This window comes from Trichechus manatus, unplaced genomic scaffold (assembly GCF_000243295.1).
Source record: "Trichechus manatus latirostris isolate Lorelei unplaced genomic scaffold, TriManLat1.0 scaffold00050, whole genome shotgun sequence".
Lineage (NCBI taxonomy): Eukaryota > Metazoa > Chordata > Mammalia > Sirenia > Trichechidae > Trichechus > Trichechus manatus.
The window spans coordinates 15918595-15932680 of record NW_004443986.1 but is presented as its reverse complement, the minus strand read 5'-3'; the positions used below and the strand labels follow the sequence as shown (position 1 = coordinate 15932680).

Below are 14086 nucleotides of genomic sequence, written 5' to 3'. Positions count from 1 at the left end.
TGGCAGGAATTATGCCAAGCGCTGTTTCATGTACGACCTCCTTTAATGCTTATAGCTACTTTATGAAATAGGCACTGTTATTATCCCCATTTTACAGGTGAGGTGATTGAGGCTTAGAGAAGTTAGGCATGCCATACCAGGGTCACCCAGCCAGAAAGTGGAGGTGCCAGGATTGGAACCTGAGCAGACAGACTCCAGAGTCTGAAGACTATAGTCAGGGACCTGCTGAGGATTGTAACCCTGCTTGCCTGCCATGATGTCTGGAGCCTGGGTGCTCTCTCCTCAGTACTGCACTGTCTGGAGGACCTACTGCTTCCCACAAAACAGATCCACTTTCTGTAGAAGACAGCCCAACATTCCCCTTTGATATGTTGTACAAAATCTCTAGGGTTATCAACCTTATATAAACAGAAAAGAAGTCCCCTAGCTTCTTGGATGTTTCTGTCTTTCTGGCCAAGACTTAGTTTTAATCATAAAGATGTGGCTTTGATCATAAAGTTTTATAGAGTAAATGGAAGCTTCAAGTGATATAAAGACTTCAACTCCTTGGAATGCAATTATTTCTCAAAGCTTGGAATTTGCTGGATTTTACTAGATAACACTCAAGATGTTTTAACTCCTGAGCCCATGACAAATGCCTATTTTCTGTTATGTTCATCTGCACTTGCCAATATTTTCTTTTGAAATTGCAACGTATTTGTGGCTATTTAATGAGTTTAATATTAGAAAAATCAAGGTTTCAGATGCAACCTGAACAATTTAGTAGGGACATATGGAAATGTTTATAAGTTGGGCCTCAGGCTTTTGGAGAGCATATCCAAATCAAATCAACACATATTCACCAATTCTTTAGTTGCATGGAAAAGGATATGAGTAAATCAGAAGTCATTGTAAGCTTTGTCTGAACTGAACTACCATGCTGGACCAAGCAGTGTGGAGAAATAAATAGTACCTGATTAAATGTCTAGGTTGGGGACAGGAAACACTAAGTTAAATCTATTATGCAGCTTAAATCTCCTGAATCCTATCTACAGTGAGCAAATAAAGGACTCAGTTTGTTAACTGTGGCCCCCTGAGTTCGTACTATTTATTTAAAAGTCAAATTAACTGGATCTCCATTTTAAACAAAAGGGTTTATTCATCTGGTTGAGTCACCTGGCTTCAAGCTGGGTTTCTCCAAAGTTGGGACTAGGGGGTGGGAAGGAGTGCATCTTTTTCACCCATGCCCATCAATGATGGATTTTTTTTTTTTTTAAGGAAGTGTCCCCTCAATACGGAAGAACAGTGTATCAGCTGGAAGGCACCATGTCTCTTTGCATATGTTTATATGACTAAAAGTTGGCAACAGATCAAAATATTTTGTCTCTATGTCTATCCCAGTAGATTCTGTAAGCTTCTTTTTAAGCTCAGATTCAAGGGAAAAAAACATTTTGATAACGGCATATTCTTGTTAGAAGCCGTTTTTCTTTTTAATTTCAGCAGCGTGGTCTTGAAATTAGATGACGCATGCTCTAGAAATGTCTGGGAAGTTGTGGAAATGACAACACTGAATCTCAGCTTTCCTCATTCATTGATTTTCCAAAGTCGCCATTTTAAGGCCACACCTCTTCTGTCCTCAGAGAAAATAAGGGTGCTGAGTGAAGTGAGATTCCATCCAAGGCTAGATGAAGTCAAGAGGTCCCCCTAGCCTCATCTTTTCCCCTTGGCTGCTGCATCTTGTGTGACTCCATTAAGCTTTTAGGGTTTTCACCAAGTTTATTTTTTGTGTGATTTTCCTTGGGTTTTCAATGTGTATGAGGTCCCTGGGTGGCGCAAACAGTCTGCCCTCAACTACCAACCGAAAGGTTGGTGGTTGGAACCCACCTAGCGGCACTGTGAAAGAAAAGCCTGGCAATCTGCTTCCATAAAAATTACAGGCAAGAAAAGCCTATGAAACAGTTCTATTCTGTAACACACGGGGTCACCATGAGTCGGAATCAATTCAACAGTAATGGGCTTTCAATGTGTGTATAAAATTCTCTTCAAGGAATGTTTGCTTGTTCCCTCTGCTCCTCACCTAGAAGTGGAGGTGGCTGCAGCATAGTCTGTGTCTGTAGACTCAGCATTGCCTTGCATGGGGGGAACTGGGGGACAAGGCACTGGTGTGACTCTCTCCACAAGGGCAGCCCACCTCAATTCCTTCTACTCAGTTCCTTCTATGGACATGGAGTGTCCCAGAAGTGAAGTCATCAAAGAGACCCTCATTCCAGCTAGAGTGGCTAGGGGAGTGGGCACAGAGCAGGGAAAATGGCTCAGAATGACCCTGATCCTCAACATGCCATTGCTAAGGCTGACAACTCCCCCTTTTCCAGTTGCCAGGCAGACTTTAGGGAGTAAGCGTGTCGATGGTGAAACTTTGTGTGGAGGCTTAGGGGGAGAGGTCTCACTTCAAAGGGTAGTCCTCATTATCACAGATAAAGTTCTGAACATTTTGCTGTAAAGTGCATACCACAAAGCCAGGCAGAAGAATGAGTACAATTGCATCTATTTTCTTCTTTTTTCTGCTAAACCTCAGTAAGAAATGCAGCCGACAGAGAGTAGCTTAAACAATAGTAACTGCTAACATATGTGAAATTCCTGTAAGAGGACACTGTTTCCATTATAGTATTATTCTCTGAGACTATTATTTTTCCTCCTGGAGGAGCTGACTGAAGCTTGATTTTTAGATATGGAATCCTTTTTCCTCCTTTAAAAGTAACAGGGTGGCTGGGGTACAGTGAGTTGGCTATGAATGTTGTTGAAACATGTAAGAACGGAGAGAGTCAGACAGAATACACAATTACAAGTTTCTTTAAGTCCAATTTCATTGTGCTTTCATACATCTGGATAATTAACCAAGCATTACATTCTCTCTAGACTATTTTTACAAGTACAATATGCTCCTAACATGATTTTCATTAGGTTGTTTGAAACATCATTTAAGAACTCAGAGAGATTGCAGACCAAGATTGAAAACTACTATTCAGCTGTGATGTTGAGACCTTTTTCCCTCTTGGGGGAAATAAAAGCCTGAGAGCTGAATTCTGAGATCCTTCTGATGTAAGAGAAAGAAGGGAGGTTTATTGCTTCTGTAAGCTCCAGCAAACATAAGCGTGTACAATTGCACCCTGAAATCTCTGATTCTTTTTGTCAGAGGTGAGCTCCAAATATGCCCGCCATGAGAAAAATTAAACACACAGAACAGTGTTGGAAATTGCAGCTAGACACTTCTTTAAATATTAGAAAGGAATAATAAGAGCAGACTAAAACCCTGGTGGGTCGATTGCTACCCTAGTTTGAATTGTTATGTTAGATATATATGTTTATCTGGCTGAGTTCCTCATTTGAAAGTCACTGCCAAATTCTAAAATAATGTGTGCTCGGATAGGTTCTGGTTGCATTTTTGCCCTTTCCTTTTATAATTGCTTTGATGCTGCGCCGGGCTTTTATGAGGCCAGAGTCTGATTTTAGAAGGTTGGTGTTAATTCACAGACTTCAGGGGCTTCCTTGGGCAGCTGTGACGCACATTGGTGAACAGCAGTGAGAGGTCAGAGAAGCTGCAGAACTGATAGTTGTACTTCTTGTTGCTGCTGTCATTGTGGACAGAACACTGAACAAAAGAAGCAAGACTTCATAACAGTACAGAATCATAACAATAAGTCTAAAGGACCATATAGTCCATTTCTAGTCGAGAAGGCAACCACACCTGAATTCTCCCCCGAAAATGTGGGTTCTATTCTATTTAAAACATACAGGAAAGGGAAAACGAGGTTAAATAAGATACACTTGATTTATTGTGTGGTTGTTTTGTAAAGTGCCTGTGGTGGTCAGAAAATCTTTAAATGGAGAAATAAATGATTCGAGAGGAATAAATAATTCTGATCTTGCAAAAAAGAACTGTGTCTCAATGAGGAGAGTGAAAATAATTGAAATTTCATTATAATGTTTCAGTGTTTGTTTCCCATAAAATAATCCCATAATTGTCTACTGTGTGACAGCCTGGTCACTCAACCAATGGAATGACGAATGAAAGCAGTAGTGAAGGATTTGTCACAGTGACAGAGGGCAAAGAAGTGTGTGATAGTCATTAGAAATCAAAAATGAGGTAAACATCATCAGTGTTAGGTTAGCGGTTGCAGACTGAACTTTACAGAATCTGGTTGTGGATGTGATCATAGAACTATCCATTTCACCGTATTGTTTTTCGTTAATGGTCAGCTTAGCAAGAGTGGTGTGGATCAAACCAAGGTTTGGTCCCAGCCGGGGAGCCCAGAGACCCATAGTCTAGTCCAGGACCACTGGCCTGGATGTGATTTGATGTGAGACACCAGAGTGTGGAGGCAGACAAGCCTGAGATCAAATTCCAGCTAGCATGTTACTGAAACACTTAGAGCCTTGTTTTCATCATTGCAAAAGTTAGGAAAATCCTGTTTACCTTAAATTGGCTCTCGTGAGAACTAAAGTAGGTGAAATAGCCTTATTCATAGTAGATGCTCAAAAAATATGAGTGGATCTTTTTTCTTACTATCCTGCCTGCATACATCTCAGATACATAAGGGGGCTCCAAGGGGGGAAAGTGCCATAAAAATGAGGATGTTTTAGCATATATTTGTCATTACTACCTGTATAGCAATTTAAAGTACATGTCCTTCCGTCTCAGAAGCGGCCAAGGAAGGTATTTTATTACCAGGTCTTATAATAAGGTAAGTTGAGTGATACCATCACTGGAAGATACACTTTTTAGCATTTTGTACCAATTGGCAATAGAGAAAAAATGTTTAAAAGTAATGACAGATAAGTCATTCAATTTATCAAAGGTGTTTTTGTGTACCTACTATATACTGAACAATGTACAAATTATGAGGATAATAATTCATGAAATGGTAAACTTTGCTTTATCGTGTTTAAGTCAAAATTTCCATAATGTATTTTCAAAAGAAATTGAGCTTAACAAGGGCAAGTTTTGTGCTTTATTCATTTTTGTGTTTCCCGAAGTATCTAGCATAATGCCTTTACCCAGTAAACCATCACTGAATGAAGACTGTATAATACATCTTTAACAGTGAAATGATTACTCAAGTAAATGTGCTTTTTTTGTCATCTTACAGAAGTTGTGTTTGATAAATGTTCACTTCTTGTCCCTATCAAAAGGATGCAGCACAGTTATGTAACAAACCAAATTTCAGGCAGATAAACACATCTCTATATTACACTCAGCTGCTAACCGGAAGGTTGGCGGTTTGAAGCCACTCAACCATTCCAAGGGGGAAAGACCTGGAGATCTGCCTCCATAAAGATTACAGCCAAGAAGGCCCTATGGGACAGTTCTACTCTGTCACATGGGGTTGCAATGAATCAGAATCAACTCCCATTGTTGGGAGCCATTGAGTCAGTTCTGACTCATAGCGACCCTGTGTACAACAGAAGGAAACACTGCCCGGTCCCGTGCCATCCTCACAATCGTTGCTATGTCTGAGCCCATTGTTGCAGCCACTGTGTCAGTCCATCTCATTAAAGGTCTTCCTCTTTTTTCAGGAGGCTGAAATGTGCTCATGAGTATGAATACATAAATTGCTTTGATTCAGTACTGTGCCTAAATGTTATTGTACAAGAGGGTTGCATCAATGATACAATATGGCATAAATTACAAAAATTACATTGTTTATCAGAACTTGGAAGGAATGTAAGTTTTGGAGTTAGACTAGGATTGAATTCTGGCTTTACCGCTTAACCTTTCCAAGCCCCAACGTCCTCATCTTGAAATGAGAATTACGATATCTCCAGCATATGATTGTAGAATGGATTAAACAGGAACTCTTGGGGGTTCTTGGCCTTTGAACTGCAGACTCCTGGGGATCCTTGAAGATATTGTGAGGGGTCTGCACAGCCATGTGTGCCCAGACAGTACTTTAGTCTATTTTGAACAGATATGCATTGCTATTTTTCAAATGCATGTAGATTCATTTATTCAACAACTTTGTTGAGCACTAAAAAGTAAGCAGCGTTAGGCACAGGGGATACAGTAATAAACAAAACAGACAAATATCCCCATGCTCACGCATCTCACTTTCTAGCGTGGGTGGGAAAACAACAACACACACAATAAATGCGTAGAATATGTAGTTCATTGGAGAGTGATAAGGATTAAGAAGAAGAAGAAAGGACAGAAGGGGGAATATAAAATATCAAAGGAGGAGTGTTAAAATTTTACATAGAGTAGCCACGGAGGGCAATCCTCAGACGGCTTCACTTAAGGAGTGAGGGAGCTAGCCATATGGACATATGGGAAGGAACATTCCAGGTAGAGGGAGCAGCTAATGCGAAGTCCCTGGTGAGCATGTGCCTGGTATATTCAAGGAACAGTAAGGAGCGCAGTGGGACTGGAGTGGAATGAGTGAGGAGGCAGTAGGGAATAAGGTTGGTGAAGGGACCAGATCACGTCAGCCCTTACAAGTCCAAAAAAGCTTTTTGCTTTTACTCTGAGTGAGATGGGAATTTTTTGAGCAGAGGAGTGACATGAGCTGACTTAATTTTTAACAGGATCACTGTCTTGAAAATAGACTGCAGGGGGTCAAGGACAAAAGCAAGGGACCAATTAGAAGGCTAGTACAGTACCCCTGACAAGAGATGATGGTGACCTGGACCAGGAAGATGAAGTGGGGGGTGTGAGAACACAATGGATTCTAGACATATTTTAATAGAATAGATAGAGCTGAGGGTCCCTGGGTGGTACAAATGGTTAAGTGCTCAACTACTAGTCAAAAGGTTGGTGGTTTGAATCCACCCAGAGGTGCCTCGGAAGACAGGCCCAGTGACCTGTTCCAAAATGGTCACAACCTTGAAAACCCTATGGAGCAGTTCTACTCTGCACACACGGGGTCACCATGAGATGGAATTGACTCAAACGCAACTTAGCAACAACAGGCAGAGCTGAGAAGATTGGCTGATGGATTTTTGTGGGATGTGAGAGAAAGAGCAATATAAAGGATGGCGCCAAGATGTTTGGCCTGAACAACCAGAAGGACAGTGTTGCCTTTAATGGAAATGGAGGCTGCAGCAGGGCTTAGAGGTTAGGAGCTTTATTTTGAACATTGTAAGTTTAATATTAGACATCCATGGACATGTCCATTGATGGAAAAAATGCAAAATTATTAAGAAATATATTATTGAATCTGTAGTAGCCCCCCCTTTTTTTAGCATATCCCGAAAGTATAGCTATTATCACATTTGTTGGGGGGAAACAGTCTCCACAAACTATCTTGACCTTGAAGAAGAACTCTGTCCTGGAAATGGTTTAGAAACACTGAGATAAGTTTAAGTGACAATTTTAGTAGCCAGTAAATATTATTTTCCTTTCCTCTTCTCCCATTACCTTAATACATGTTAATTTCCAATTTTGCATCATTATATAGATTTAGAAATTGTATTTTACGGCTTGAGAATTTTTTCCTTTAAATAAAGCTTTTAATGAAACTTTCTGGTAAGAAAAAGCCCAGTGAGTCGCAGAATTGTGTTCTCCGGTTGATGTGACTTTATTTTGGAACGAAATGAGACTGTTCACACATTATTTTTTGTGCTTCTACTCTGCGATGTGCACGTCACTTGGTGTTATTTTGGACCACAAAAGAAGTGAGACAGCACTCTTTGCTTTTGTGGAATTTACAATGTGAGGTTAAAAAATAGATCATATACCTCATATGGATATATTGCAGCTTCATTATTATTTAATTAGGTTAAGCGCATATCATTTTACTGGTACCATTTTCTGACTGTCCATTTTAATGTCTACCCTTCTCAGTCTTACGCAGGGAAATACGTGCCCGCCATTGCACACTATATTCATACCCTCAACCCCATGGCGGAGTTGAAGATCAACTTGAAAGGAATTGCTATTGGAGATGCATACTCTGATCCTGAATCAGTAGGTGTCTCTTTTTTTTTTTTTTCCATGTTGTGTCTTAAGGAGATTAAATCCCCTTTAATCAGATGGAAGGGGCCTCACTTGATAAAGGGAGACGCCATTGCTCAACTGACTTTCTAATGACTTGAAATTCTAATGTTTACCAAATGTTTTAAGGCATCAACTTACTGTGTCAGCCTTGGTTGGCTGTAGGTGCCAGTAAGTGTGTGTGTGTGTGTGTGTGTGTTTAATCGTCTTGTTTGGCTAATCCCAGCAAAAGATTTACAACAAGGAAAGGTTATTGCACCAAGCAAATGGGCTTCCCTAACTTGTCCCTTTCTTTCTTTGTGGCGTTTGTGTTTGTCCCTTTTCTTTTCAGATTATAGGGGGCTATGCAGCATTCCTGTACCAAATTGGCTTGTTGGATGAAGGGCAGCAAAAGTACTTCCAGAACCAATGTGATGAGTGTCTAAAGCACATCAAGCAGGGGAACTGGACAAAGGCCTTTGAAGTGAGTTCTGGGGCCCTGTGTTGCCCTTGAGCAATTAAAACCATGTGAGCAAAGAAGGGGTCAATAGAAGCACCACGCTGCTGCTTATTTTTTTTTTTTTTGATTAGAGAAGGTATCTGCTATGCTGTTGAAGATGAGGGGGCGAGATGAGTGGGATCCTAATGAAGAAAAGGACTGTCCGTGTTTCTTTGAATTTACTTCGGCTATATTTTAACCCGAGATCGCCTTAGAGTGTTTATATAACTCTGTCTTTCATGAACTGTTTTGATTTCTTCCAATTCTTTGTAGGCCCTAAAGGCATAACCAATCACATGGAAATCAGAAGAAGAAAGGCAACCTAGGAAGTGGATGCATTGCTTCCACATGTGTTCTAACCCATTCAGAGGGTGATAGCCACAGACAGGGGCTCAGCTGCAGAAATGACCGTAGTGTATAACACATGTCATATGTTCCTGTGTGTCAGGAACAGACATTATAAAGTGTAGTAATTTGAAATTTTTACAAAGAGCCATTGGTATTTGTGAATATTACAATACTGCTCCCTTAAAATTGTACTTGAGAATCAAACAGTGTGGTTATATTCTGCTCCCTTTTTTTTGTCTATTTGAAAAGTAAGAATATACTAAATATTAGGATACAAGATGTTATGTTTCTTGGGCCAATGCAGACTAAGGTCATGTAAACAATCTTTCTTGGGAGTTTTTGCCATGTTTACTATAGAGTCATTATATTTGACACATTAGTAAATGAGGCAAAGACTGAATTTTTTTAAAATTGTGCTTTAAGTGAAAATTTACAGTTCAAGTCAGTTTCTCATACAAAAATTTATACACACATTGTTATGTGACCATAGTTGCTCTCCCTACAATGTGACAGCACAGTCCTCCTTTCCACCCCGGATTTCCCGTGTCCGTTCAACCAGCTCCCGTCCCTTTCTGCCTCCTCATCTTGCCTCTGGACATGAGCCGCCCATTTAGTCTCAGTCATCTACTTGAGCTAAGAAGCACACTCCTCACGAGTATCATTTTATGTCCCATAGTCCAGTCTAATCTTTGTCCAAAGAGTAGGCTTCGGGAATGGTTTTAGTTTTGAGGGCCCGGGGGCTGTGTCTTCTGGGGTCCCTCCAGTCTTAGACCATTAAGTCTGGTCTTTTTACTAGAATTTGAGTTTTGCACCCCACTTTTCTCCTGCTGTGTTCCCTATCATGGCGGTCATTGGTGGTTGCCAGGCATCGTCTAGTTCTTCTGGTCTCAGGCTGATGGAGTCTCTATTTCTCTTGCCCTTTCTGTCTCCTGGCTGAATATTTTCCTTGTGTCTTTGATGTTCTTCATTCTCCTTTGCTCCAGGTGGGTTGGGACCAATTGATGCATCTTAGATGGCCTCTCGCTAGCTTTTAAGACCCCAGATGCCACTTACCAAAGTAGGATGCAGAACATTTCCTTAATAAACTTTGTTATGCCAATTGACCTAGATGTCCCCTGAAACCATGGTCCCTAGAGCCCTGCCCCTGCTACTCTATCCCTTGAAGTGTTTGGTTGTATTCGGGAAACTTCTTAGCTTTTGGTTTAGTCCAGTTGTGCTGACTTCTCTGTATTGTGTGTTGTCCTTCCCTTCACCTAAGATAATTCTTGTCTACTATCTAGTTAGTAAATACCCCTCTCCCTCCCTCCCCACCCTCGTAACCATCAAAGAATGTTTTCTTCTGTGTTAAACCTTTTCTTGAGTTCTTATAATAGTGGCCTCATTCAATTTTGTCATTTTGCAACTGACTGAATTCACTCAGCATAATGCCTTCCAGATTCATCCATATTTTGTGGATTCATCATTGTTCTTTATCATTGCATAGTATTCCATTGTGTGAATCTACCATATTTTATTATTCCATTTGTCTATTGATGGGCACCTAGGTTGTTTCCATTTTTTGCTATTGTGAACAGTGCTGCAATGAACATGGATGTGCATATATCTATTCGTGTGATGGCTCTTATTTCTCTAGGATATATTCCAAGGACTGCGACTGCTGGATCATATGGTACTTCTATTTCTAGCTTTTTAAGGAAGTGCCAAATTGATTTTCAAAGTGGTTGTACCATTTTACATTCCCACCAACAGTGTATAAGTGTTCTGGTCTCTCCACGACCTCTCCAACATTTATTATTTTGTGTTTTTTGGATTAATGCTAGCCTTATTGGGGTGAGATGGTATCTCATTGTAGTTTTAATTCGCGTTTCTCTAATGGCTAATGATTGTGAGCATTTCGTCATGTGTCTGGTAGCTACCTGAATGTCTTCTTTGGTGAAGTACCTGTTCATTTCCTTTGCCCATTTTTTAAATTGTGTTATTTGTGTTTTTGTTGTTGAGGTGTTGCAATATCTTGTGGATTTTAGAGATTAGACCCTGATGGGATTTGTCGTAGCCAAAATTTTTTTCCCAGTCTGTAGGTTGTCTTTTTACTCTTTTGGTGAAGTCTTTTGATGAGCATAAGTGTTTGATTTTTAGGAGTTCCCAGTTATCTAGTTTCTCTTCTGGTGTTTGTGCATTGTTAGTCATGTTTTGTATTCTGTTTATGCCATGTATTAGGGTTCCTAGCATTGTCCCTATTTTTTCTTCCATGATCTTTACCATTTGCAATTTTATATTTAGGTCTTTGATCCATTTTGAGTTAGTTTTTATGCATGGTGTGAGGTATGGTCTTGTTTCAGTTTTTCACAGATGAATATCCAGTTATGCCAGTACCATTTGTTAAGGAGACTGTCTTTTCCCCAATTAATGGACTTTGGGCCTTTGTGAAATATCATCTGCTCATAGGTGGATGAATTTACGTCCGGATTCTTAATTCTGTTCCATTGGTCTATGTAACTGTTGTTGTACCAGTACCAGGCTGTTTTGACTACCATGGCAGTATAATAGGTTCTAAAATCAGGTAGTGTGCGGCCTCCCACTTTGTTCTTCTTCTTCAGTAATACTTTACTTATCCAGAGCTCTTCCCTTTCCATATGAAGTTTCTCCATCTCATTAAAAAATTCCATTGGAATTTGGATTATATCTGTAGATATATAATTTGCATTATATCTGTAGATCGCTTTGGGTGGAATTGACATTTTCACGATGTTGAGTCTTCCTATCCATGAGCAAGGTATGTTTTTCCACTTATGCAGGTCTCTCTTGGTTTCTTGCAGTAGTGTCTTGTAGTTTTCTTTGTATAGGACTTACATCAAGAACTGAATTTTGAGGATGTTAATCTTGTTAGTAGAACCACATTGTATAACAATATACTGAACACCATTTTTGTTATTAAAGCTGAAGCCTAATGTTAATAGTCTCCACTGGAGATCAGCTAGTTCAGATCAAACCAGGAGACATACAAATTTAGAGAGCAGAGAGGTAACATAAAGTTATGCTCCATTTTACAAGTATGGTGCCAGGGCACTTCCTGAAATCCTCCCAGGCAGTGACTGCTCTTGCTGGGAATTCTGATAGCAGCAGGCTATACAATTGGAACAAGTGTGGAAAGTTCCAAGCCGTTGGGATGGTAACAGCTCTCCTTTCTCTGTGTTGGGATCCCTGATGTGGCTACACAGTGTTGATTCAGATGTTCTTGTGCAATTGTAGATGTAAAGGAAGAAGGATCTTATCAGGGGCATGTAGGATCGTACTTCGACTTGCAATGACAGTATTTTCCAGACTAGTTTTAGGTTATTTGCTGTGGTAGGGAAAGAGGGTAAAAAAGAGTGAACTTTATTTGGAACTAACATCACGTTTTATGTGCCATGAGACCAGTCTGCAAGTGGGGCATTTGATATGGTTTTAAAGAAGCATACAGGGATTAAGCAACGTCAAGAGCAAGAACATTTGATATGCCCAAAGGGATAAAGAAACCAGAAAAATGCCCATGGTATATGAAGCAGCAGCCTACGCACCCACAGGATTAGTAACACTGTTGAGTGTTAAGGTATTTTGTGTATTCAGAGATAGAATGAGAAGGTGGCCCATGAGGTTAAATGAAGCCAAGTCAGATTCATAAAAACAAAAAATAATAATCAAAAACAAAAATTAAAAAAATAAACCTTTGTACAGAATATCTTTGTAACCAGTGGGTCAATAGCTTGAGTGGTGAAATTAAACACTAAGAACTTTGCTTTTTCAAGAGAAATACACAAAATGGTATGAGGCACACAAGCAAATGGTGGTGAAATGTGTTTCAAGGTACACAGTGGAACACCCCAAGAAATCCTGAAACCCAGGAGAATATAAATGTCAAAATTCCAAGCCCAAGTAATAATGCCTGTTTGGTTCTCTGATTCCTTAGAATGAATTAGTTAATCATTTAGTTAATCAAAGAGCAGTAACTCAGAGCTGGAGGGGGTTAGAGATCATCTCCTACCCCCTCTTCTATCCTCCAACACACACATACACACACATATACACACACACACACACACACACACACACGCTTGCGCACACACACATACATTTTACTGATGAGGAAGCTGAGGCCTAATGAATTGCTGAAAACCACACAAATAGGTGGCAGCAGGCCTGGGGCTGGAATTTTTGCCCCATGATTTCCACCCCCCTATTTCTGCTTCATCACCAGGCATTCTATTAAAATCCTCAGACATATTAGAGATTCTTTAAGACGAAAGATGGCTAATCCCTGGTCCTACACTGTCTCTCATTCCATGGCAATGTTCTGGATCACAGAGTTCTCTTTGTGAAATATGTTTTAGCGAGAAACTTTATGTAACAGCATTTGACCACCCACCTTATTTGTCTAACTGCAAATGATTTTTGACTCTTTGAAAAATCAAATCCATTCTTAAAGGGTAATTTTATATTCCCATTGATGTTGATGACACTTTCTGAAGATGAATTCAAAAAATACTCTACGCATTTGGGACCACTGCTAGCCTACAGCCTATCCCTTGGGGTGGACACATTAGAAAAAGACGCCTCCTCTAGGCTAACACAGCCCTCTGGGGTCAGGGATTGACAAGCAGATGCCGCCTTTGTGTGAGGATAAAAGGCAGCCGTTTCTCTAGATGCACCCTAAGCCGGGACACCTAGCTTGGCGAGTGGGGCTTTGGCTCGTTTCTTGCTTCTACTCACCCATCAGCAGACAGCCCCACCTAGTGCGCCATTGGCCCAACCACCCCAACCACATGCGGTGGCCTTGAGCAACGGTAGCATAGCTAAAGTATTTTCCACCCCTCACCTGAGGCAATGTTAACTTGGATAATTTAAGTTCTTGCATGTGTGAAAAAGGAAATTAATCAAATAAAATAATGAGATTTTATATTAAAAGCAAAACCATGGCCTAAGAGCAGTCCTGCTGTTAAGGAGCCAGTGTGTGTGGTTGAGCGGGTGGGCCTAAGAGCCATGCCTGAGTCTGGATCTCACCTTTGACACTTATTAGTGATGTGTCCTTGGCAAGTTGCTTAACCTTTATGTGCCTCAGTTTCCTTATCTGCAAAATAGGGATATTAATAGCTAACCTAGTAAGAAACCTAAATTCATACTTGATAGATTTTTCTTTAATGTGCTGAATACATTTCCTTTTTTTTTTTTTTTTAATATTTTATTGTACTTCAGGTGAAGGCTTACAGAACAGATAGTTTCTCATGTAACAGTAACACACATGCTGTTTTATGACATTG

The 14086-nt window shown here is 40.2% G+C and overlaps 1 protein-coding gene across 2 annotated transcripts in view; it reads left to right on the top strand.

Moving 5' to 3' along the window:
• The window catches only part of CPVL (carboxypeptidase vitellogenic like), a 128558-nt gene that overhangs the window by 63313 nt on the left and 51159 nt on the right, over nucleotides 1–14086 (top strand). For both annotated transcript variants that reach the window (XM_023732361.1, XM_023732362.1), the window contains exons 9-10: nucleotides 7817–7939; nucleotides 8298–8429. In XM_023732361.1, coding sequence (XP_023588129.1) covers nucleotides 7817–7939; nucleotides 8298–8429 — 255 coding nt within the window. The remainder of the gene's footprint in view (nucleotides 1–7816; nucleotides 7940–8297; nucleotides 8430–14086) is intronic.